Source organism: Lipotes vexillifer, unplaced genomic scaffold (genome assembly GCF_000442215.2).
Source record: "Lipotes vexillifer unplaced genomic scaffold, Lipotes_vexillifer_v1.1 scaffold788, whole genome shotgun sequence".
NCBI lineage: Eukaryota > Metazoa > Chordata > Mammalia > Artiodactyla > Lipotidae > Lipotes > Lipotes vexillifer.
This window is the reverse complement of record NW_006791862.1, coordinates 2,785,103-2,811,080: the sequence shown is the minus strand read 5'-3', so window position 1 is coordinate 2,811,080 and position 25,978 is coordinate 2,785,103. Positions and strand designations below refer to the sequence as shown.

General features: G+C 34.3%; 1 protein-coding gene and 1 pseudogene across 1 annotated transcript in view; one reads left to right on the top strand and one right to left on the bottom strand.

Annotated features, from left to right (window-relative positions):
• BRIP1 (BRCA1 interacting DNA helicase 1) overlaps positions 1-25,978 on the top strand; it is a 207,443-nt gene that overhangs the window by 42,464 nt on the left and 139,001 nt on the right. Inside the window, 1 exon segment of the mRNA XM_007464912.1 lies at positions 23,023-23,313. Coding sequence (XP_007464974.1) covers positions 23,023-23,313 — 291 coding nt within the window.
• LOC103075026 (LYR motif-containing protein 4 pseudogene) lies at positions 2,454-6,241 on the bottom strand (annotated as a pseudogene).

Here is a 25,978-nt window from a genome sequence, read left to right as displayed (position 1 = left end):
AAGACATACAGTTGAATAGAAATGGTGAGAGGGAATGTCATTGCCTTGTACCTGATCTCAGAAATCTTTTAAGTTTCTCACTATTAAGTATGATGTTAGCTTTAGGGGTTTTTTGGTAGATATTCTTTATCAACTTGAGGAAGTGCTCCTCTATTCCTAGTATACTGAGAGTTTTTATCATGTATGTGTGGATTTTGTCAAATCCTTTTTTGCAGGTATTGATGTGATCATGTGATTTTTCTTTCTTAGACCACCAGTGTGTGATGGATTATATTAATTGATTTTCACATGTTGAACCAACCTCCATAGCTGGGATAAATCACACTTGGTCATGGTTTATAATTCTTTTTACACATTGTTGGATTCATTTTGTTAATATTATCTTGCTATTATTTGGTTGAGGATTTTTGCATTTGTGTCCATGAGAGATATTGGTGTGTACCTTTCTTTTAATGTCTTTGCCTGGTTTTGGTATTAGGGTAATGCTGACTTAATAGAATGAGTTGGCAGCATTCCCTCTGCATCTATCTCCTGAAAAAGATTGTAGAGAATTGGTATCGTTTCTTCCTTAAATGTTTGGTAGAATTCACAAGTGAACCTGTCTGGGTGTGGTGCTTTCTTTTTAGAAGGTTACTAATTATTGATTTAATTGTTTAATACATCTAGGCCTGTTCATATTGTCCATTTCTTCTTGTGTCAGATTTGGCAAATTGTATCTTTCAAGGAATTGGTCTATTTCATTAGGTTATCAAATTTGTGGGCATAGAGTTGTTCATAGTATATATATTTTTTATTATCCTTAGCATCCATAGGCTCTGTAGTGATGTTGCTCTTTCATTTCTGATATTAGTAATTTTTGTCTTCTCTCTTTTTTTCTTAGTGAGCCTGGCTAGAGACTTACTGATTTTATTGATTTTTTTTTCAAAGAAGCAGGTTTTGGTTTCATTGATTTTTCTCCATTGAGTTTCTGGTTTCAATTTCATTGATTTAAGTTCTAATTATTATTTCTTTTCTTCTGCTTAATTTGGATTTAGTTTGCTCTTTTTCTAGTTTTCTAAGGTAGCAGCTTAGATTATTGACTTTAGATCTTTCTTCTTTTCTAATATATGCTTTCAGTTCTATAAATTCTTCTCACAACACTACTTTCACTGCCTACCATGTATTTTGATAAGGTGTGTTTTTATTTTCATTAAACTCAAACTATTTTTAAATTTCTCTTGGGATTTTTTCATTGATCCATGTGTTATTTAGCCATGTGTTGTTTAATCCTCACATATTTTGGGATACTCTAGTTATCTTTCTGTTACTGATTTCTAATTTAATTTGATTGTGGTCTGAGTGCAGACATTGTTATGATTTTTATTTTTTTTAACTCGTTAAAGTATGTTTTATCTCCAGAATGTGGTCTGTCTTGGTAAATGGTCCATGTGAAGTTGGGAAGAATGTGTATTCTACCACTGTTGCATGAAGTAGTCTATAGACTGCTTCAGTTATATGTCAGTTATATCCAGTTGATTGGTGATATTGTTGAGTTCAGCTATGTCCTTAGTGATTTTCTGCTTTCTAGGTTTGTCCATTTCTGATAGCAACTCCACCTATGATAGTGGATTTATCTATTTCTCTTGCAGTTCTATTAATTTTTGCTCCATATAGTTTGACACACTGTTGTTAGGCACATACATGTTAAGGATTGGTATTTTTTTCTTGGAGAATTGGCCCCTTTATCATTATGTAATGCCCTTTTTTTTTTTTTTAATCTCTGATAACTTTCCTTTCTTTGAGGTCTTCTGTGTCTGGAATTAATATAGGTACTCTGCTTTCTTCTGATTAGTGTTAGCATGGTATATTTTTCTCCCTTCATTTACTTTTAATCTATAAGTTTTTTCATCTCTAAAGTGGGTTTCTTTTAGACATCAAATATTTGGGTCTTGTTTTATGATCTTCTCTGACAATTTGTCTTTTAATTGGTGTATTTAGACCATTGATGTTCAAAGTGATTATTTATAAGGTTGGATTAATATTTACCATATTTATGACTGTTTTCTATTTTTTGCTTTTGTTCTGTGTTCCTCTTTTTGTTTCCTACTCTTTTTATGCATTTTGTAGTTTATTGTCAAGGACCAACAAACAAAATCTGGAAATGCTCTATACAAGTGCTGAGGAGCTACAAAAGAGGGGTGGGGTGGAGGAGACACAATAATACACAACAGTCTTTTGAGGAGCTCCAGCTCTTCATTCTAACACTTGAACCAAGGAGAGACAGCCATCCTTTGTCACTAAGGCTGCAGAAGAATGGAAACCTCACTCAGTTTATCAATTCTTAGGGCAGATACAGCAAGAGCCTGTTTAAAGCTGATGCAAAGGCCACTCGTGGTCTGCTGGGAGCCCCCATGCAAAGCAGAATGGATGCTGAAGGTGGTCCATGGCTGCCGGTGGTGGCTGGTCCCAGCTCCCTAGGTCCTGGGCTTCTCTTGATTCTAACTGACAAGCTTGTCAGTCAAATATAGTTGGCCAATGTGGACCTGTCAGTGGATTATCCCAGGGTCTCTTTTGGCTTTATTCATTAGGGCTTGAATTTTTACAGCATCCTTTACATTCTTATTTTCTCTGAAGACATCTCTTAGCCTCCTGATGGTGTAAGTTCTGTAGTTGTTGGCACTGAAGTGCTTGCTCTCCCTCATCATTGCCTGGTACATATCCAGCACTCGTGCATGGCTGGAGGCTGCAATCTCGGAACAAAAAAAACCCAGATGGTCTTCTTTGCAGAGGTCCCAAGTTCAATGCAACCTGCAGAACTTCTGCCACCGCAGGGAGCACCAGTGGGATGCACGCATGGGGCTTGGCCCAGGTAGTGGCCCAGGGTCTGGTCCAGGTGGGTTCTGGCCCTGTGCAGTGGCACAGACACTAAATAAGTATTTTATTTGATTCCATTTTCTCTCCTTTCTAGCATAACCATCATATTCCTTCCCTCCCTCCCTCCCTCCCTTCCCCTTTTTTACTGGTTGCCCTAGGTTTTGCAATATGTATTTATGGCAAATCCAAATGTACTTTCCCATAACACTATATCACTTCATGGGTAGTGTGAGTACCTTATAATAACAGTGTAATCTTAATTCCTTACTCCATCCCTTGTATCATTGCTGTCATTTATTTCACGCATATACAGTTGACTCTTGAACAATGCAGGGGTTAGGGGCACCAACCCCCCAGCAGTCAAAAATCTGTGTATAATTTTTGACTCCCCCAAAACTTAAGTACTGGTAGCCTACTATTGACCAGAAGCCTTACCAATAGATAACATAAAGTCAATTAACACATATTTTGCATGTTATATGTATACTTACAATAAAGTAAGCTAGAGAGAGGTAAATGATATTAAGAAAATCATAAGGAAGAGAAATATCTACAGTACTGTATCAATACTGTAAGTTTACATCATCTATAAGATGATGAAGCATCTATCAATACCTACATCAATATTATCTTATATGATACAAAGCACTGTAAATGTTATATGCATTTCTAACACTGGACATCAAAAATGAAAAGATGATGTGAAAAAGAAATGTATATTTATTTAGAGGTATAAAAATTCATACGTTGATAATGAAAAAGCAGCAGTATGTTTGCTTTATGGTAACTTAGTGTAATTGATACAGTTGCTTCACAGTAGCCTGACCTATACATGAATGAATGAATCATTTAAAATTGTAAGGTATAAAATATTACAGTCATATTCATAATATGGTATTGGAAACATTGTTACATTTTTTTAAAAAACACTTACCTGTGATGATATGCTGATGTGCAGTTTCTCCAGTTATGAAACAGAGAGGAATATTATATGGTAATGTAATTCTTTGAAAGTTATAAAATAGTAAGAAAACTAACACATTAATTTTATATTAAATATCACTCACCTTATGCCTATGTAAGGATAGACTAGCATCTTCATATATTTCATGGATTTATGGCATACCTTTTTCCTATTTATTTATTTATTTGTATTTCTAAGCTCCATGGTTCATCTGTGAGTTTTTTCAAATTTTTGCAAATCTTCAAAAAAATTTCCAATATATTTACTGAAAAAAATTTATGTAAGTGGAACTGTGCAGTTCAAACCTGTTTTAAGGGTCAACTGTATACAATTATTTATTGATATTATTGGTATTATTATTTTGAACAAACTGTTATATGTTAGGTCAAATAAGAAAAATAAAAGTTTTAAATTCATATTTACTATTCCTTTTTCCATGCTCTTCCTTACCCTATGTATATAAAGAATTTTTCCTCTCTCTGAAGAACTTCTTTTAATATTTCTTGAAAGTCGGGTCTACTGGCAACAAATTCCCTCAATTTTTGTTTGAGAAAGTCTTTATTTCTCCTTCACTTTTGAAGGATAATTTCTCAGGGTACAGAATTTTAGGTTGGTGTTTTTTTCTGTCAACGCTTTAAATATTTCACTCCACTCTCTTCTTGCTTGCATGCTTTCGAGGAGAAGTTGGATGTAATTCTTATCTTTGTTCCTCTGTGGGTAACTGGTTTCTTTCAGGATTTTTTTTTTTTTATCTTTGATTTTCTGTAGTTTGAAGATGATATGTTTACATGTAATTTTTTGGGCATTTATCTTGTTTGGTGTTCTCTGAGCTTCCTGAATCTGTGGTTTGGTGCCTGACATCAGTTTGGGGAAAATCTTGGTCATTATTACTTCAAATATGTCTTCTGTTCCTTTCTTTTTTTTCCTTCTAGTATTCCCTTTATGCATATATTAACTTTTGGAGTTGTCCCACAGTCCTTGGATATTCTGGTTTTTTCAGATTTTTCTTAGGTTTTTTGTTTTCAAGCATTCTATTGATATATCTAGCTCAGAGAGTTCTTTGTCAGCCATGTCCAGTCTACTAAGAAGCCCATCAAAAGCATTTTTCATTTCTGCTACAGTGTTTTATTCCTAGCATTAAAAAAATTCTTCCTTAGGATGTCCGTCTCTCAGCTTACATTGCTTGTCTGCTCTTACGTGCTATATGCTTTATCCAGTAGAGCCTTTAGCATATTAATCATAGTTGTTTTAAATTCCTGATATGATAATTCCAACATCCCTGACATATCTGGCTTTGATGCTTGCTCAGTCTCTTCAGGTTGTGTTTTTTGCCTTTTGGTATGCCTTGTAATTTTGTTCTTGTTAGCTGGACATGACATACTGGGTAAAAGAAGTTCCTATAAACAGGCCTTTAGTAATTTGGTGATGAGATATGGCAGGGGGGGCAAGTGTTCTATATTCCCATGATTGGGTCTTAGTCTTTTAGTGAGCCTGTGCCTCTGGACTGGGAACTTCACAGAAGTTTCTCATTTTTTTCACCCCCTTATGTGGGACAGGATGGTTTGAGTGGACTGGAGTTGTTTTTTTCCCTTCTTTGATATAGAAGGGACTGCTAGACTGCTAGAGCTGGGTATTAGATTAGACTCCGATAATACCCCAGCTGGTTAGGCTCTGGTTAACTAGTTTCCCCTGAGGGCAGGCTTTGTTAAGAAGAACAAAGTGCCCTGGTATTTCAGAATGGTTCCTTTTCAACTCCCCTTACTAGGAGCAGGAGGGTATATTTCTCTGGTGTGTATTGTAGGAACCTGGTCTGGCTCCTGGATGTAAATGTCACAATATTTGGGAGCCCTCCATGACTGGGCACCCCTAGAATTTTTAACTCAGAGTTATGCATACTGAGCCTCTAGCAGTTCATCACTTACAGTTCAGGTTTTGTTAGCCCAGCACTTTTTCCTGCACTGGTTTCCACTGGTATCTCTGCTCCTGTGTGCTGTTACTCCCTGTATTCACCTGTCTGTCTCTCCAATCTTAAAGGCAATGGTTTGTCCTCCCCTCTCTTACAAACCCAGGAAAAGTTGTTGATTTTTCAGTCTTTTCAGCTTTTTACTTGTTAGGATGGAGTGGTGACTTCCAAGCTATTTATATTCAAAAATGGAAACCGGAAGTCTACCTTCATTATTTTAAATAAATTTACCAATCAGGAAAATTATTTCTTCCCTCATCTTCCTATTTCTTACTTTTCTGGTGCCTTTCATTCCTTTATGTAGGTTTGTTTCTATTTTGTATAATTTTTCTTTTAGCTTGAAAAGCTTTAACATTTGTAGCACAGGCCTGCTCTTAACAAATTTTTCTCAGCTTTTCTTTCCCTTCATTTAAAAAAAAATATGATACAGTGTATGTAAGAAAATTTACCGTTTTAACCATTTTTTGTGTTCAGTTCAGTAGCATTAAGTCTATTCACATTGCTATGCAACCAGAATGTTTTCATCTTCCCAAACTGAAACTCTGTAACTATTTTTTTTGAATTTTTGAATTTTATTTTGTTTTATATAGCAGGTTCTTATTAGTCATCAATTTTTTACACATCAGTGTATACATGTCAATCCCAATCGCCCAATTCATCACACCCCCACCCCCCCTGCTGCTTCCCCCCCTTGGTGTCCATACATTTGTTCTCTACATCTGTGTCTCAATTTCTACCCTGCAAACCACTTCATCTGTACCATTTTTCTAGGTTCCACATATATGCGTTAATATACGATATTTGTTTTTCTCTTTCTGACTTACTTCACTCTGTATGACAGTCTAGATCCATCCATGTCTCAACAAATGACCCAATTTCGTTCCTTTTTATGACTAATATTCCATTGTATATATGTACCACATCTTCTTTATCCAGTCGTCTGTCGATGGGCATTTAGGTTGCTTCCATGACCTGGCTATTGTAAACAGTGCTGCAATGAACATTGGGGTGCATGTGTCTTTTTGAATTATGGTTTTCTCTGGGTATATGCCCAGTAGTGGGATTGCTGGATCATATGGTAATTCTATTTTTAGTTTTTTAAGGAACCTCCATACTGTTCTCCATAGTGGCTGTATCAGTTTATATTCCCACCAACAGTGCAAGAGGGTTCCCTTTTCTCCACACCCTCTCCAGCATTTGTTGTTTGTAGATTTTCTGATGATGCCCATTCTAACTGGTGTGAGGTGATTCCTCATTGTAGTTTTGATTTGCATATCTCTAATAGTGATGTTGAGCAGCTTTTCATGTGCTTCTTGGCCATCTGTATGTCTTCTTTGGAGAAATGTCTATTTAGGTTTTCTCCCCATTTTTGGATTGGGTGTTTTGTTTTTTTAATATTGAGCTGCATGAGCTGTTTATATATTTTGGAGATTAATCCTTTGTCCATTGATTTGTATGCAAATATTTTCTCCCATTCTGAGGGTTGTCGTTTCGTCTTACGTTTTCCTTTGCTGTGCAAAAGCTTTGAAGTTTCATTAGGTCCCATTTGTTTATTTTTGGGTTTTATTCCCATTACTCTAGGAGGTGGATCAAAAAAGATCTTGCTGTGATTTATGTCAAAGAGTTGCAAATATTTTCTCCCATTCTGAGGGTTGTCGTTTCGTCTTACGTTTTCCTTTGCTGTGCAAAAGCTTTGAAGTTTCATTAGGTCCCATTTGTTTATTTTTGGGTTTTATTCCCATTACTCTAGGAGGTGGATCAAAAAAGATCTTGCTGGGATTTATGTCAAAGAGTGTTCTTCCTATGTTTTCCTCTAAGAGTTTTATAGTGTCCAGTCTTACATTTAGGTCTGTAATCCATTTTGAGTTTATTTTTGTGTATGGTGTTAGGGAGTGTTCTAGTTTCATTCTTTTACATGTAGCTGTCTAATTTTCCCAGCACCACTTACTGAAGAGACTGTCTTTTCTCCATTGTATATCCTTGCCTTGTTTGTCATAGATTAGTTGACTGTAGGTGCATGGGTTTATCTCTGGGCTTTCTATCTTGTTTCATTGATCTGTGAAACTCTGTGCCTATTAAACAGTAGCTCCTACTCCCCCTTGCCTCAGCCGCTGATAACTACCATTCTCCTTTCTGTCTCTGTGAATTTGACTACTCTAGGAACCTCATATAAGTGGAATCATACAATGTTTGTCCTTTGGTGTCTGAGTTATTTCACTTAGCGTGTCTTCAGGGTTCATCCATGTTGTAGCATGTGTCAGAATTCCCTTCCTTTTTATGATTAAATAATATTCCATCGAATGCCTGTATACTACATTTTGTTTATCCAGTCATACTTCAGTGGGCATTTGGGTTGTTTTCCTCTTTTGGCTACTGTGAATAATGCTGCTGTATGAACGTTGGTGTACAAATATCTATGTGTTCAACTGGCTGCTTTCACTTCTTATGGATATATACCCAGAAGTGTGATTGCTGGATCACATGGTAATTCTGTTTAATTTTTTGAGGAATTTCCATCCAGTTTTCCACAGTGACTGTACTATTTTATATTCCCACCAGCAATGGAGGAAGTTTCCAGTTTCTTTTTCTTTTTTTTTGGCCATGACTTGCAGTGTGCGAGATCTTAGTTTCCCGACTAGGGATTGAACCTATGCTCCCCACAGAGGAAGCACGGAGCCCTAACCACTGGACCACGAGGGAATTCGCAGGAGGGTTCCAGTTTCTTCACATCCTTGCCAGACACTTGTAATTTTCTATTTTGTTTTCTTTTCTTTTTAAATAATAACCATCCTAATGGATGTGAAATGGTATGTCTTTGTGGTTTTGATTTGCATTTCCTAATGATTAGGGATGTTGAACATCTTTTCATGTGCTTATTGTCCATTTGTATATCTCCTTTGGAGAAATGTCTATTCAAGCCCTTTGCCTATTTTTTTGAATAGCGTTATTTGTTTCTTGTTGTTGTTAAGTTGGAGTTCTTTGTATATTCTGGACATTAACCCCTTTTTAGATTTTACAGATGTTTTCTCCCATTCTGTGGGTTGCCTTTCATTCTGTTTGGTGGTGTCTTTGATGCACAAAGGTTTTTAATTTTCATGAAGTCCAGTTTACCTTTTTTTTGCTTTTGTTGCCTATACTTTTGGTAAAGTTTTATAGTTTCAGCTCTTATTTTTAAGTTTTTGATCCATTTTTAGTTAATTTTTGTATATAGTATAAGGTTAGCCTCTAACTTCATTGTTTTGTATGTGAATATCCATTTTTGACAGCATTATTTGTTGAAAAAATTGTCCTTTTCCCACTGAATGGTCTTAGCACCCTGGTTGAGAGTTATTTGACTATATGTATGAGGGTTTCTTTCTGACTTTTCTATTTGATTCGATTATTTTTGTCTGTATTTGTGCTAGTACCACACTATTCTAACATTTAGTATTTCTAGGTGAAGTTTTGCTAGTCACAGTTTTGTCACATAATTGGTTCTTCTGTCACATTTCAGTCAATGAGAAAATTTTATCTTGTGCAGTTATAACTAGTGTGAGATTGTTGTTGCTCTTGTTGCTACTACTAGTAATGTTCACTGAGTCTTCATTCTCTTTTGAGAATAAAATTGTGATGTCAGTACATCCTACTTCTGTATACATTGTTATCAACATTATAGGGAGTTAGTATGTCTATAATACCAGAGGAAGGCAATTTGGTATTTTAATTTTTAAAACTTACATTTTACTTATTTATCTTTGAAAAGTGATAATGTCTATGGTATAAAAAACAAGAAGAACAAAAGGGTTTATATTAAAAAGTCTTCCACACTCAGTTTCTCAGCCATTCTGTTTCCTGCCCCAGATGCAGCTGTTGTTATTGGTTTCTTGTGAATCCTATCAGAATTGTAAAAGCAAGGATATACATATAATATACAGACAAATTATACATGATGTACATGTACATACTCATATCAAACACATATGTGTCTCTGCCCTCTTGCAAATAAGTGTGTTATCAAAGTCTTTGATCATTTTTCTGCCTGATTGGTTAAAAAATGCATCTCATACTTTTTTTTTTTTTCTTTGCGGTACGCGGGCCTCTCACTGTTTTGGCGGAGCACAGGCTCCGGACACGCAGGCTCAGCGGCCATGGCTCACGGGCCCAGCCGCTCCGCGGCATGTGGGATCCTCCCGGACCGGGGCACGAACTCACGTCCCCTGCATCAGCAGGCAGACTCTCAACCACTGTGCCACCAGGGAAGCCCTTATACTTTTAATGTATACTTCTCTTTCTTATTATGAGGGAGGTTGAGTATCTTTTCAAATAATCTGGTTATCTCCTTTGTCAGTTAGGTTGTTGGTCTTTTTTTCTTTTCTTTTTTACTGTTTTACAGGGTTCTTCAGTATTAAATTAGGCCTTTATTTGTGTTATGAATTCCAGAACAGCGTTTTTTTAAAAAAATAACTGATTTGTTCTTGGTCTTTTGACTTTGTTTATAATGTTTACATTCCAAATTCCTTAATGTATCTAGTTCTATTTCTGGACTTTTCTATTTTCTTTTTCATTGATCTATACTGTTTTGATTATTGTAGTTCATTAATATTTTATGTGTCTAGTTCCTCTTTATTACCCTTTTATTTAAGATGTCTTGGCTATTCTTGCTTGTTTATTTTTACATATGTACTTTAGAGTTAACCTATATAGTTAACAAAATATCCTTGATATATTTTATAGATTATTTGGAAGAGAACTGACTTCTTTATGATAGTAAGTCATCTACTTAAGACCATGCTTTGTTTCTGATGTTTTCTTTATTTCCTTTAGTCATGTTTAAAGTTTTCTTATTAATTTTTTTCAGCTTTATTGAGGTATGATTGACAAAATTGTAAGATATTTAAAGTATACATCATGATGATTTGATACACATGTAGATCGTGAAAGGATATCCCGTATCTAATTAATTAAGCATCCTCTTACTAACTTCTTAAATGTATTTTTAAGTTGATTTTTAAGTTGATTCTTAGTAATTTACCTTTTATTTCTGTGTAACTGAGATTTTTTCTTCTATTACATTTTCTCATTAGTTGTAGTTTTATACATAAAGAATATTAGTTTCTCTTTGTTTCCCCCAAACCACATTTACTGTCGTTGTTGTTTTTCCTGAGCCACATTAATGAATTCTTCTATTTGTAATAGTTTCAATACATTTTCTCAGGTTTTCCAAGTATACAATCATATCTTCTGTAAATAATGATCATTTACCTTCTTTGCAATTTTTATAATATCTCAGGAAAAAAGTGTTAAGTATAATAATAGTAACAGATTGAATGATCATATATGCTGAAAGAACACATATAAACTCAGATAGTCCCAGGCACCCGGGAAGTATGGTCATCCTTGTCTCATTTGAGACCTTAATGAGAGTGCTTCTAGTTTCTGTAAGTAAGCATGATACTGGCTTTTGAAACCTTTTACATATGTATATAAGTTATAATAATAAAACATATAAGTTATATATTTTTTATATATACATTATATGTTAAATGACATATAAATTATATTATTGATTTAATTATATATTAATCATATATTTTTTCTTTTTAGTCATTTTATTCCTATTTTGTTTAGCATTTTCATCAAGGATTAATATTAAACTGTAAAGATGAATAAGATTTATTTTCACATTTTATTTTTTAATATGTTAAAGTGTATTGATAAATGTCCTAATACTGAATTATTCTTTTGTTCTTGGCTTTTTGGTTTTGTGTGTGTGTGTGTGTGTGTGTTGTGTATGTGTAGAAGAGTCCTATTTGCTATTACCTTTAGAATTCATTGTTTTAATAATTCATTAGTTTCAGTCATTTTCATCAATGGTTGTTCTGCAGTTAGTTGTGGTTTTGGTGTGCTTATGAGAGGAGGTGAGCTCGGGGTCTTTCTACTCTGCCATCTTGGCCTGCAAGGTAATATTCATTAGTGATATTACACCAAATCTAGATAAACTGAGAGGAAGTTTATCTAGATCTGGTTTAGGATCAATGTTGTATTTGTTTTAGAAAAACGTATTTGTAAATGCTCCTTATTTTTAGAATCTTCTTTTAAGGAAATTTCATATACGAAGCAGAGAGAGGGCAGAATAATGAACCTTCTTGTGCCCATCACTCAGCTTTAACAATTATCAGTATATTTTACCTCCCCTGTTTGTTTTATTTACCCCCTGCCATTTTTTTTCTTTTCTGTTTTGGGGGAATCTGGAGGAAAGGGTGAAGGACTAGAATATTTTAAAGCAACTATCAGACATCATATATCTATTTACCCATAAAACAATTTATATATTTAAAACAGATAAACACTTTAAAAAACATAGCAATGGGGCTTCCCTGGTGGCGCAGTGGTTGAGAGTCCGCCTGCTGATGCAGGGGACACGGGTTCGTGCCCTGGTCCCGGAGGATCCCGCATGCTGCGGAGCGGCTGGGCCCATGAGCCGTGACCACTGAGCCTGCGCTCCGGAGCCTGTGCTCCTCAACAGGAGAGGCTGCAGCAGTGAGAGGCCCGCATACCGCAAAAAAACAAACAAGCAAAAAAACCCCATAGCAATGACATTTAAAAAGTAATATTATTATAGCTGGAAAAAAACAGTAATTCTTAGTCTAATATCTATCCTGGTTACAATTTTCTTGGATTGCTTAAAAAATGTCATTTTAGAGTTGGCTTTTTAAATATCAGAATCCAAACAAGGTATGTGCATGACATTTCTTTTAAGAGAGGTGCCATTTATTTGTTGAAAAAACTGTGTTATTTGTTCTGTGGGATTCCTCATATTCGGGATTTGTTTGAATTTGTCCACCTGGTGTCGTTTAAGATAGTCCTCTATCCCCATATTTCTAGTAATGGTAGTTAGGTCTACAGGTTGAATTAGATTCAGGTTTGATTTTGTCCTTGTTTTTTGCTTTTTTGTTTTTCTGAATAACACAAGTCCTGTATGCTTGCTGTTAACATTACTCAGGAGGCAAATAATGTCCAATTATCTCTCCTTGTAATAATAGATCAGTAATGTGTTTTGATGTCATTTGATATTTTTCTACATCATTTTTAATGACTACATTGCATTCTTTTGAATGGCTGTTCTATAATTTCTAATCTCTATGACTGGATGTTTAAGTGAGAGTCTTTTTCATTTACGATGCTAGTTACTTAGTGGGTTTAATTATTATATTGAAGATTCAGAGACGTTTTCAATTTAGGGAAATTCTCTCGTTATTTCTTTGATATTTCAACCCCTGACTTAATCAGGAGTGATTTGCTTTTGAAGAATTAGAAGCCTACTCCAGAAAGATCAAGCAAGATATACAGCTGCCCTATTGGAACTCAGAGGTTTTTAGGCAGCTTCTGTCTTCTCTTTGGGACCTTAAGTGTGTCTTTTCTGCCTCTGTGTGTAGAGTTCTCTCGTTTTTTGTAGATTGTTTTTTTCTGGATACTTATTCTCTGTTATATGACCTTACCATCACATCTCAAAATGAAAGGCTTAAAGTCTATGAAATGTTCTGGTCTGTTCCCTGTAGTTTAATCAGCTCAGTCTAAATGACCCAAATACAGATTCCTAGGAAAGTGAATCTTACTGGTCTTGCTATATTTGGGAGTGTGTTTGGGCTTGGTCATGTGTTATTAATGTAGATACTGGGTCTACCTTTTTAGCAGGGGCTATAATTGATGAACTGTTTTCAGAATAAAGAGTTGAACACGTGTCTAAAGAGGTGCCTAGTATAACATCTTTATCATATATACTAAATTCTTACATATATGAGAATATATACTATTTTTAACCATCTTTTTTCTAAAAATTTTTGGTTATTCTCACTAGTTTATTTTCCAAATTAAGTTTAGAACCCACAGTAATAATTAATTAATTGTTAATTTTAACATTGTCTTCATCAAGTAATATAGCTATTTGAAACAGGAGGTTTTAAGAGAGTTGAATACAGCAAACTGAAGGGTTACTCTATTAGGATAGCATCTATGAATTTATTTATTTTATTTATTATTATTGGCTGCGTTGGGTCTTCATTGTTGCGTGTGGGCTTTCTCTAGTTGCGGCGAGCAGGGGCTACTCTTCGTTGTGGTGCGCAGGCTTCTCACTGCGGTGGCTTCTCTTGTTGCCGAGCACGGGCTCTAGGCATGAGGGCTTCAGGAGTTGTGGCTCCCGGGCTCTAGAGTGCAGGCTCAGTAGTTGTGGCGCACGGGTTTAGTTGCTCCACGGCACGTGGGATCTTCCCGAACCAGGGCTCGAACCCGTGTTCCCTGCATTGGCAGGCGGATTCTTAACGACTGCACCACCAGGGAAGCCCAGGATAGCATCTGTGAATAAAATTCTTACTATGCGGATTTGAATTCCATTGAAGTTTGGCACCAGACTGAACACGGGTCTAAGTCAAAATTTTCTCTTTAGTCCTATGGTAATATTTAAAATCTACACTTCTGCTATGGTAGCTGCTAGCCACATGTGACTATTTAATTTAATTAAAATTCAGTTCCTCAGTTGCACTAATCACATTTCAAGTTCTCAGTAGCCACATGTAGCTAGTGGCAAGTACATTCAATAGTTCAGGTAAAGAACATTCCACCATTGCAGAGTTCTATTGGGTAATGCTGCTTCAGAGGCTTGTATGTTGATAATAACTTGTCTACTAATTTTTTTAAATTTTTTAAAAATTTATTTATTTAGGCTGGGCCAGATCTTAGTTGTGGCAGTCAGGATCTTTGTTGAAGCACATGGGATCTTCATTGTGGCATGCGGGATCTTTAGTTGTGGCATGCAGACTCTTAGTTGTGGCATGCATACAGGATCTAGTTCCCTGATCAGGGATCAAATCCGGGCCTGCTGCATTGGGAGCGTGGAGTCTTACCCACTGGTCCACCAGGGAAGTCCCAACTTGTCTACTAGTTGTTTTTTTTTTTTTTTGTGGTACGCGGGCTTCTCACTGTTGTGGCCTCTCCCGTTGCAGAGCACAGGCCCTGGACGCGCAGGCTCAGCGGCCATGGCTTACGGGCCCAGCCACTCTGCGGTATGTGGAATCTTCCCGGACTGGGGCACGAACCCATGTCCCCTGAAGCGGCAGGCAGACTCTTCAACCACTGCGCCACCAGGGAAGCCCTTGTCTACTAATTTTTAATGGTGGTGAAAGACACAAAAATGTCTATTTTGTAAGTTTTATTTATAGCTTTTTGGTCAGTATGTAGAAGAGGATGTCACAGGATGGCTTTGTTTTCTTATTTTAAAAGGATCATTGAAGAAAGTTTGAAAAATACCAAAATACTATACAATAAAGGAGAAAATAAATGTCAGGCAATCCCAAGGGATAGGATTTTTGAAGTATAATATACAAGTGCAAATACCACAAGAGTGCAGCTGGATTAATTTTCACCAACTAAATAATATACATATATGTCTTTTTACCACAGGTTCTCTATTCCTGGGTTCTTTTTGATTCATGGCTTGATTGTTTGGATTTCATAATCATGCAGTTTTGTTCAAGAAGAGTATGTAAATATATTTCTTATTATATCACATCAAGAGGCACTTGATGCCAGTTTGTCTCACTACTGCTAATGTTAAAACTGACCACTTGGTTCAAGTGGTGACTACCAGGTCTCCATTATAAAGGCATGTTTTTCTTTTGTAATTAATAAGTAATCTGTGGGGTGATGTTTGGAAACTATGTGAATATCTTGTTTCCCAACAGCTTTTCACCCAGTGATTTTAGCATCCATTTATGTACCTTGCAGGAATCACTTATTACATGGGAGTTGCAAAATGGTGATTTTTAAAATTTTGTCGTTCTATTTATAATTTTCAGCTAGCATTCTTCTTGAAGGAAAAACTTTCCCTTTTTCTCCCATTTCCTTTCTTTGATTCTTCTTTTTTTCCTTTTTGTTGTTGTTGTTGTTGTAAATACCCCAGGTATTTCTCATGAAGTTGGTCAGTGTGACTAATCACTATACTTTGAGACTCATTGCTATAGTCACATCTGTATAAGTTTTACTATACCAGGAGAATTTTTGCTTTATACAGATTGGTCATCTTTATGATGTGTTTGTTCTTAAACTGAGAAGTCTTACAGAATATAATTGTTCTAGTATAAATTTAGATTAAAAATTAAAAATACCACTTTGGGTTTTTCTTGATTATAAACTTTTCAGAATCTGAGGCAACTGTGTTAAGGAATTCCCATTTACACTAGGCAAGAAAGTAAACAGTAAGTGGAGAGTAGGGTAACAAACACTTACGGTATCAAGAAACAACCGTGAAAAGGATCTGTCTTAATGTGCTAGCCCATTGCAGTTTAACATATTGCTTACAACCTTCACAATAGAATTTGAGTGACTTCAGTTACACATTCCAGGAGACTGGCAGTCTGTTACAATCAGAGTCTGAACTTTAGAGCAGGCTAATTTACAGCAATGGGATGAAGAAAGTTGTGGATTTGTATTACACACTCTCACCTGACACTGTATCTGATCCCTTACCTGCCGATTGACATCTTGAATGAGCTCTTTGAAGCAAGTTCCAGCTTAATTAAAACGTTTGCTTGGTTAGCAGTGATCTGTGAAAGCCTGTGATAAATATTGAATCAGGTTCACCTGCTGGTTGCTGTGAGTAGATAAACAGCTGCCTTGTGCAGTTTAATCATGAAACTGGCAGTAGAGTACTACTGTTTGAATTTTTAAAAAAGAATAGTGGAAAAGGTATAGTTATGTCACTTTTGCTATCTTACTAGAGTGTGTGCTTATGTGAGATTTTGCACAACAGGCATTCAGTACCTGTTTAGGTGGCTTGGAAAACAGCAAGTGGTTGATAAAGATTAACAGTAAACCCTCCTTCATATGCCTCAAAGTATAATTCAGTATTCATTCACTTTTTTACCACTAACTCTTTAGGTGCATGATGTTTTGGATTAAAAAAGGGCAGTATTTTGCTTTTTTGCCAAGTTAAATGGTAGGTAAAAATGATCCTGTTAAAGCTTTAAGATTTAAGGTTATGACTTCCAACTTCTCACAAATTATCATGAATTTTGTAGCAACTTGAAGAACTTTAGATTTTACTTTATCATATGTAAAATGGAGTTAGAAATATACATTAGTGAACTAAGTGTTTTAGAATTATGTTAGCATTATGTAATTAACAAACATTAAAAGAGATATTAATTTACAAGCAGTAGAGGAACCTTTATAATATTATCTTCTTTGGACTGTCAACTGGTTTATTCCTTTACAGAATTAATGTGACTAACCAAGTTGGTTGTTAAGAAAATGCTATTTCTATTTTATTTCCATTGTAAAATCAGACATAAATTCTGGAATAAAGCCCTCATCCAAATAAGTCACAATCTTCTTTGAGCACATGATGAAAGTTATGGACTGACTTTCTAAAAATGCATACAAAATTGTGTTTGTAGTTTCTGGGTGATCTCAAACTCTCTCCTCTGTAACAGTCCATGGATGTAAATTAAGAACGTATTTCCTAATAAATTAGTTGAAAATTTTGGTCAGGGCGGATTAAGATGAAAGTTATTCTGCTAGGTATTAAGCTGCTGAGGACGAACAAGTGTATTTGCTGTTTTAGGTTCTTTTTGAAGCACTTTTAAGCATTTTTCAGGTATATTGTCTACTACAGTCCTTAGCTCCAAGGGTTATCTACCATAGTGGGGATTCCTAATTCTTTTCATAAAGTTTTCATAGTTTTATTCCTGTCATCAGTTTGTTTGGAAGTTTATGGGGAGAATAAAATGTTATTTAAGTCATACTCAGCCTGCTCAACAATTTTTTTTGATATTTATGTCAATACATGGGAGACTGGTTCATATTTTATTATATACAATATTCCATAGATTGACAGAACTCCACAGTTTTATCCATTGTTTTATTGACACACTTGGCTTATTTTCCTCACTATTAAAACAGTACTGCAAAGAATATCCCTATTGTATCTGTCTTAATTTGCAAGAGTTTCTCTGGCATGTATGCCTAGCAGGGTCATGCTGGAGCAAAGGGTCTATGTATCCTTGATTTCACTAGATCACCAATTTGTTCTCCAAAGTGGATGTGCCACTTTATACTTGGATCAGCAGTGTATGAGAGAGTTGCTGTATATCCTCTCTACCCAGTCTGCTGGATGTGAAATGGAATCTAATTATGGTTTTAATTTGCATTTTCCTAATTAGTAATGAGGTTGAGCATTAGGTTACACATCTTTTCAGATGTTTATTGGCTTTTCCGCTTTTCTCTCCTGTGGTTTTCTTGTTCTTGGGCTCTTTTTCTTCTATTGGGTTTGTTTTTTAAAAATTGATTTGTTCGAATTCTTTATATATTGTGAATAATGATCCTCAGTTGGTTATATACAGTGCACATATCTTCTCGAGATTGTGTTTTCAGTCATTTGTGCTTTTGGTGTATTGTTTAAGAAATCCTTTCCTATGTTGAGATAATGAAGATATTTTCCTGTATAGGGACAGAGAGTTTATGGCCCACAAAACCTAGAATATTTATTTTCTGGCCCTTTACAGAAAAAGTTTGTTGACACTTGCTCTAAAGAGTCTCTTATTTGAGAATTTTTGTTTTTTTCCCTTTTGGAATATAATATCCATCCTGTTAGAAAATATTTGACTTAAATGTCAACTAATAATAAGTTAAAATAGTTTTTATGAAATAAATTGTATAGCTTATCCTTAAGAATATTTTGTAGTTGCATTCAGGAAATAATGCACTTAGAGTACCAACTTTAAACAGTTCTTTACCTCGTGAGCGAAACTGGTATTGATAAACACACCTTGTAGAACAATTAAAAAGTAAAGCCCTCTTTGTCAGTGGGGTGAAGTGACCCTTGTCATTGTCTTCTACTTGGCTTGATATATCAGGAATTCTAATGTTTCTTGAATGAATGAATGAATGAGTACATGTGGAGTGCTCAGCACAGGGACAGCCTTAATAAATGACAGCTATTAATAATGAATATATCAGGATATGTGTTTGTCGCCCACAACTACAGTGGCTCAGATATTGTCATAACAAGATGATTTTTCTTTTTATTCTTGAAAAATAACAAATTGTCCTGTATTTTTTCTTTTAAAAGCTAACCTTTTTATTTTGAGGTAATTTTTTGATATGTGAAGGACTTCAAATTAGGGCATCAGTTAAGCATCTACAGATAAAATGTGGTACATGGGTATAGTATTTGGTTTAAGGACATTAATCACAATCCATCAATCAAAAAAAATTAAGTTATAGTTATATGCAAAACACCATGCTCAATGAATGAGTAGATGAAGTAATGTAAGACAGTTTCTGTCCTCAGAGAATTTGGAGTGTGGTTGAAAGACAATGCATGCACATATGTTACTATTTCGTGGACCTAGTTTTCCCTTTATTTCATACCAGTAATTTCATTCCCTTTATTTCTTTTTGGTCTCTTTTCCTCTCCACTTCTTTATTACTTATTTTTCATATTAAATATATCCTTTTATGCTTGCTTTTAGAATTCAGTTCATAAACAGCTTTTAGATACTCCCCTGATTTATGAATTTACAAAATAACATCTCTGACAATGCAATAGTTTCTAACTACTCCTTTATTATTTTCCTTTTTAAGGCATAGTCACCATGCTAATTTTTATTTTTCCAAGTATTTAGGCATAGTAGTTTTTGTTGTTGTTGTGGGGAAAGGCTGGAGAGAACTATGAAACTTTAGAGGTTGATGTAGTTATCTTAATCTACTTAAACTTCTGATTGTAGCCTTGTGAAAGGAATAGTGGCAAGGAATCAGCAGTTGGCCTTTCAAGATCAAATGTTATATTCTTTCTTTATCCTTTCAAAAAATTTCAATATATGTCTCTATGTAGTATGACAAGAGAGGGAATAAATAGAAATTGTTAGACACAAAATTTTCTAAAATCCTTGGTTGCTGACCTAAGAACAGTTTTGGCTACTGTAAATTTGAAATGTATTTTTAAACAATTGACTCCTGCATGTGGAACTAATAATAGAGCTGTCACACCCACATTTATCTCTTGTGTTTCTCTTTAAATGATAATAGATTTTTTTTGGTGTTATTTGGGTTAAGTTTTCTTGCCTTTTGTTTAAAGTAAAAGAACTCTAGACAGTTTCCAGCTATGGGAAAAGAAGCCATCTCTTAAAGAGTTTGGTTCTACCATACAGTGTAGCTATTTACAGTTCTTAGAGATTACAGGTTTTGGGAGCCCATGTGATTTGTCTTCTTGACGTTCAGATATATTAGATGAGAGAGAATATTTGTTAATTTATTCTCCAGTTTCCTAATATAGTCTGTAAATTTAAAGAGCAAAAACAAAAGTAAGACATCCCTATGAAAGATAAACTTGATCATTTGTTAACAGGAGAAATGCTTAGTGAAAAATATTTAATTTTGTTCATCTATTGTTTCAAAACCCCTAGGTCAAAGGGTTTCAGAGAGAGGCCAGAAAATATTAGCGTATTATTGGAGTGGAGGATATTATGACTTCCTATCATTGCTGTTTCAGGATTCTTTCTCTAGTTTTCTTACAGAATTGAAACTTGCTGGTTTTGGTACAAATAATTCTCTTTTGTTACTAAATAATTGTCTTTTTTAAGCCTCTGTTCTATTGCTACATTCATTTTTTTCCATCTTCAAATATGATTATACCAAATCCTTTAAATAGAAACTCCAATAGAAGATCACTTCTGAAGAAATAATTCCCCTTTAATATTGCAAATAAATAAGAATCACCTTTCTTAATTTCTATCTTCTACTCTACTTGTGCAACCACCCACTGAAAAACCATCTTCTTTGAGGAGTCACCCTTGAGTTCATAGATGGTATAATTACTTCAGAGCATTTTAAGACTTAAACAAAAAACATTTTTAGTATAAAATTACCCGTGGTTTAAAATTTTCTCAGTTATGGAGTGAAAAACAAATTTAAGTTACCTAAATAAAGCTGCTCTAGTGGGAAGAGTTTTCTGAAGCTAGTTCTTGATCTTTTACTTTTGTTAGTACAGCTACTAGCATAATATTTTAAGATAAGCAGATCCCTTTTTCAAATTATTAGTGCAAATACCCCTTTTAAGAATTAAAACATTTGAATACAAGGCAGCAAGTTATAAGTCTATATAATAGCATCCCTTTCTATTTGAAAAAATAGTGGAAGATATATGTAGAAGGGTCTGCACGTTATTTGTGGTGGTGGTTGACTTACTTTGTATTTTTCTGTAGCATTTGAATTTTTTGTTTAGAAAAATAGTGGAATTAAAATAAAAGGAGTGGGTGATAAAGCTTTAAGTGGAATTCATGTTGAAAAGTGTTATATCAAAAAGTAGGTTTTCCAAGCCTTGAAAAAAGGCCACATTATTGAGTTACTTTTATGCTTGTATATATTATATCCATGTGGAATATAACAATGCATTGAACCCTAGCATTCTAATATTCAGAGTGAATTTAACTGTATCATAGGGAAGAGATCTAATATAACTAGTGAAAGATTGAAGGTATGGAAAAGTCAACTAATTCTGCTACCAAGAGTTACCTTAATTCTTTTACTGAGTTAATTAATTAGTGTGATCATTGCAGAGGCTAGAAAGGAATTCAGTCAGAAATATCATGATATAGTTTGCATGCCATTTTCTGTGTGACCATAAATCGTTAGATATTGCAACATATGTAACATAAACCACATGTCAGCTGTTTCCTGCCTCACTGTTGACAAGAGCCCCATTCATAACTCTTCTTTTTATCCTTTCAGTGAATAAGTAATTATTCAATATAGAAGGCAGGATATTTGGAACTGGCTATTTAATGTGGCAGCACTCTGTAATGAAATCTTCTGTTACTGGCAACCTGAGAGGGGAATGTAACAATTCCAGCATGGCTGTAACTTTATCTGCTTTGACTGACTGTTTATTTGGCACATCAGTGAACCTTTTATCCCAGTGAGTGACAGCTCCAGAAGGGTCACATTTACATCCATTCTATCATGTATTGTAATATTTAATGGCGGACAAGGTTGAGCGAGACTGGGAGTAATTTGAACTTGCTTTTCCACTGAGCTGAGGCTAAAAGACAGCTTGATCCCCAGTATTGTGGTGTAACATGCTATGACTTAGCATTTGTTTATGAAGGCTAATCTTACTGATTATAATTTTAAAAAAATCTGCAGTTAAATGGTGTGTTTGTTCTACTGAACTAAAACTCTCTAGTACAAATTCTCTTAAGCTACTGTGCTATTTAGTTTTTTTCCCTATCAGTGACCATTCCTATAAACTAACCATTTCATAGTCTTTCTCTTAAACGAGGCTGCATTCTGTCTCATTTTATAGTAACTGAGGTTGAGAAGGGAGTAGTTATTAAGAATCCCTGGGTTCTAATATATAGCATTAAGCTTTTTAAATTTTTTTATTTTTGAGAGTTTGGAAACAGGAGAAAAAAACCAGCTAAATACTAGACTATACTCCTGATGTTCCATATGGTGCCTTTATATAACTATTTTAATTATGAAACTGAATTGAGTAAAATTGTCCAGGAAAAGCTATCCTGACTGGTAATTTTACTGATGGATTTACATTCCATGACAGGTAATTGAATTTCAGATGTACTTGTTCCACACAAGCAACCTGCCTTTATTATTAAATATTAATAATTTGCATTCATTTTCATACTTTCGCTAGAGAATGGTCTTCTTTTCTTGTTTTTGACTGATGCTTTAGATTCAGCTTGATATTTCTATTCTTCTGTAAGCTATATTTAAAATGCTTTTTAAGATGTTGGTATATTATAGGATATTTGAATGGACTGTGCTGTGAAGAAAAATAGCACTATCAACTCTAAATTGTAATATCACAAGTTCACTTGAAACCTAAGCAAAAATGAAAATTGTCCTTTGTTTTATCTTACTTTTATAATTTATGAAAGAGGATAATTAAAATATACTTAAAACATTTGGAATTTGAGAGTTGGAGTAGTATGTTAGAAAACAATGCAAATATGGAAACATTTATAATGATTAAAAATGGTTTATCATTTATCATTTATTTATGAAGGAGAACCAATTTGAAATTGAATTTGTAGTTTTTTCCTTAATGGCAAGTTTTAGATGATGTAACATCATGAATTTCTCTTTATTTGACAGTTGTGATTCACTGCTTATAGTTTTGATTCCATGAGAGGTTTGATAACAATGTTATGGTAGTCCAGACATTAGTTATCTTTTCTTTTCTTTGTTACAGCCCTCTGGTAACTGTTCTAGGTGCTGCTGTTCTACTAAACAAGGAAACAGTCAAGATTCTTCAAATACCACTAAGAAGGATCATGGGGGGAAATCCAAGATACCCAAAATATATTTTGGGACACGCACACACAAGCAGATTGCTCAGATTACTAGAGAGCTCCGGAGGACAGCATACTCAGGGGTCCCAATGACTATTCTTTCCAGCAGGGATCACACTTGTGTCCATCCTGAAGTAGTAGGTAACTTCAACAGAAATGAAAAGTGCATGGAATTGCTAGATGGAAAAAATGTGAGTAAGTTAATGTATTTTAGAGGAAAAATTAGGCTGAAAAGATTACTTTTTAATGTGTTCGTTTTATATGTACATTTACAGCAATAATCAAATAACTTACAAAAATCAAATTGATTGCTAGTGTTGATTTTTTAAAAAAATAATTTTACTATAAGAAAGTCTTTACTCAAGTTTTAAATTATGGGTTTTTGTCCTAAAGCTTGGGGATATTTATTTATTTCCTTGAAAATTAATTTTCATTTTAGTCACCTGTCTTCATACTTTCTTCTTTTAAATCTCTCTACCCAAAATAGTCAAACATGGATGTCATATGAGGAGATTAAAAACATTTAAGTGATTTAGTCTAACTAATTAATGTATTTAACATATTTTAAAACTTCAAACTAAGGTAGTTTACATAGACCCTCTCTTTGAGCAAATTTTAAAATGTTTTTAAATCGAGAAATGTAATGACTATACTGTCTCATAATTCTGATTAGTACAAACTTCTTTCAAAAAATTATGTTAAATTATTAACTGAAGATATGTTGATGGTTTTGAAAATTTCCAGGGATATCTAGAATAATACGAATTTTAGCTAGGTAGATAAATCTTTCTCACTAAAGACATGATTTTTTAATAATATTTTGGCAGTATTAGTTTGGCAGTCTGTGTACCAGTTTGATAACTAGTTTACTCTAAAATTGAAGTTATGGGCCTGGAATTATACCCAGAAATTATTGGTGAAGCATAAGTTGATAGTATATGAAATGACCAATGATATTTTAATATATTTTGAAAGTTGTTCTGTCTTTCTGTATTTTGTCAAACATAAGTGGTTCTACACAAAAGGCTAAGAGCTATAGCCTCTAGAGTTTCATTTAATTGATATATCACCTCCTACCATATAATGCAAATAGATTATTTTGTTTTATGCTTTTCTTTGTCAGTGCTTTCTTTTATTAGATGGAAATTTATTCAAGCCTTATTTGGGGTTATTCAAAAGAAACTTCAACAGATATTCAAACCTGATAATATGAAGTATAATTACTAAGGGGCTTCAGGGGAAAAACTTAAGTGACTTGTTCAGAACCAGGAAGAGAATATAGAATAATTGAATCAAAACCGTTGTTGAAATTCTGTGATCATACTTGTTTTCATATAAGTTCTTTTTAATTAACTGAGGAACGGTGAAATCTCTTCACTCTGTATATTTAAAAAGTTCTCTTCAAAGAGAGATAAAAATACTAAAAAGCCAAATGGTAAAAAAAATAGTAAAATAGAGAAAAGGCTCTTCATGATAAAACCCCATAAATTTTATATTTAAGTAGACTTCTTTCCGTAAGTGGCTAACTGATCTACTAAATTCCTCAAATGCTTGAAATTTATTTTCTGGCTATAATAGTCTATGTAAGAAGACTTGCTGGCGTTGTCATTATCTTTTACTACTTGTTATTGAGAAAATTATTATGTAATTTATTATGTATTTGTTATCCCATTAGTAAAAACAATTATAAAGTTTAAGATTGTGTGTTGAAAGCAAATATTTTATGTAATCCTTTAGAATCGTGCAGTGGTGGTTATGTTTTTTGATTGGTCTTTATCCTCCAAAGTTTGAATCATGTAAAAATAAAAATCCAATAGACTTTTTCGTTGGCTTTTGGGTTCTGTTTTAAAGTAAACAATTCTTTTATTTTTGAATATTAGTATTATAAATAATTGAAGATACCTGCTTGTAGTTGTTTTGACCTAATTCTGCCTCAGAATGCCTAGCTCATAGGCGTACATGAACATTCTTTTTCTTGTTCGCAAGCCCTCAGGGTAATTTGGTATTGTAATGAGGGCCAATTACAAAGTCACTAAAGGTGTCTATGTTTACGATGGCTGAATTACCAAAGAGAAATGATAAATAGATACCTGACAGTTTGAGTGAAAAAGAGTTTAAAGTGTGATAACGCTTCAATTGACAGACTCCCCTCAGGGTTATATTACACTGCTAAAATGGATGAGCTTTTCTGGTTTTGCTATCAGCCTCCACAGCAGTGTCATTCTAAGTGCCCTTAAAGTGTAAACTTTCTGAGTTTTTGGCTTGATCCAAAGGCACATGTTTTTTTGTTCACTGTTTCTTTTATGCTCCTATACTGGAAAAGCAATGCACTTATCTGCTAAAAGTTAAATTTTGTTTCAACTAAGAAAAAATAATCTTAACTAGCCCTAGAAATAACTCTAAAAAGTTATTTTAGGTATAGAAGAATATCTATTTTTTGTTAAGATGAGATTTAACAGTCCATAACCATAGACTCTGAAGGCACCTTAGTGATCATTTTGTACAAATAAAAACTTTCAGAATAGTATGGAAGATACTTGGAATGAAGAAATGGTGAATGTCATATTATTAAGCTCAATCTGTATCAAGCTCAGTATGAAAGATACTTGGCACATCTTCAACTGTCTCTTGACCTCAGAATCATAGAATTTTAGAGCTAGAAGGAACCTTAGAAATGGCATAGTCAGTGGGTCAGAGGAATCTTAAAAGGCTTCTAATTCAACTACTCTTTTGATGCCTAGTCACATGAGAAAAATGGGCCCTGAAGTTTGCCCAGTGTCAGACAACTAATTAGCAAGAAAGGAAGCAAGTCTTCTAACTGCTAACCATTGCTGTTTTTACTACAGTAGAAACAAA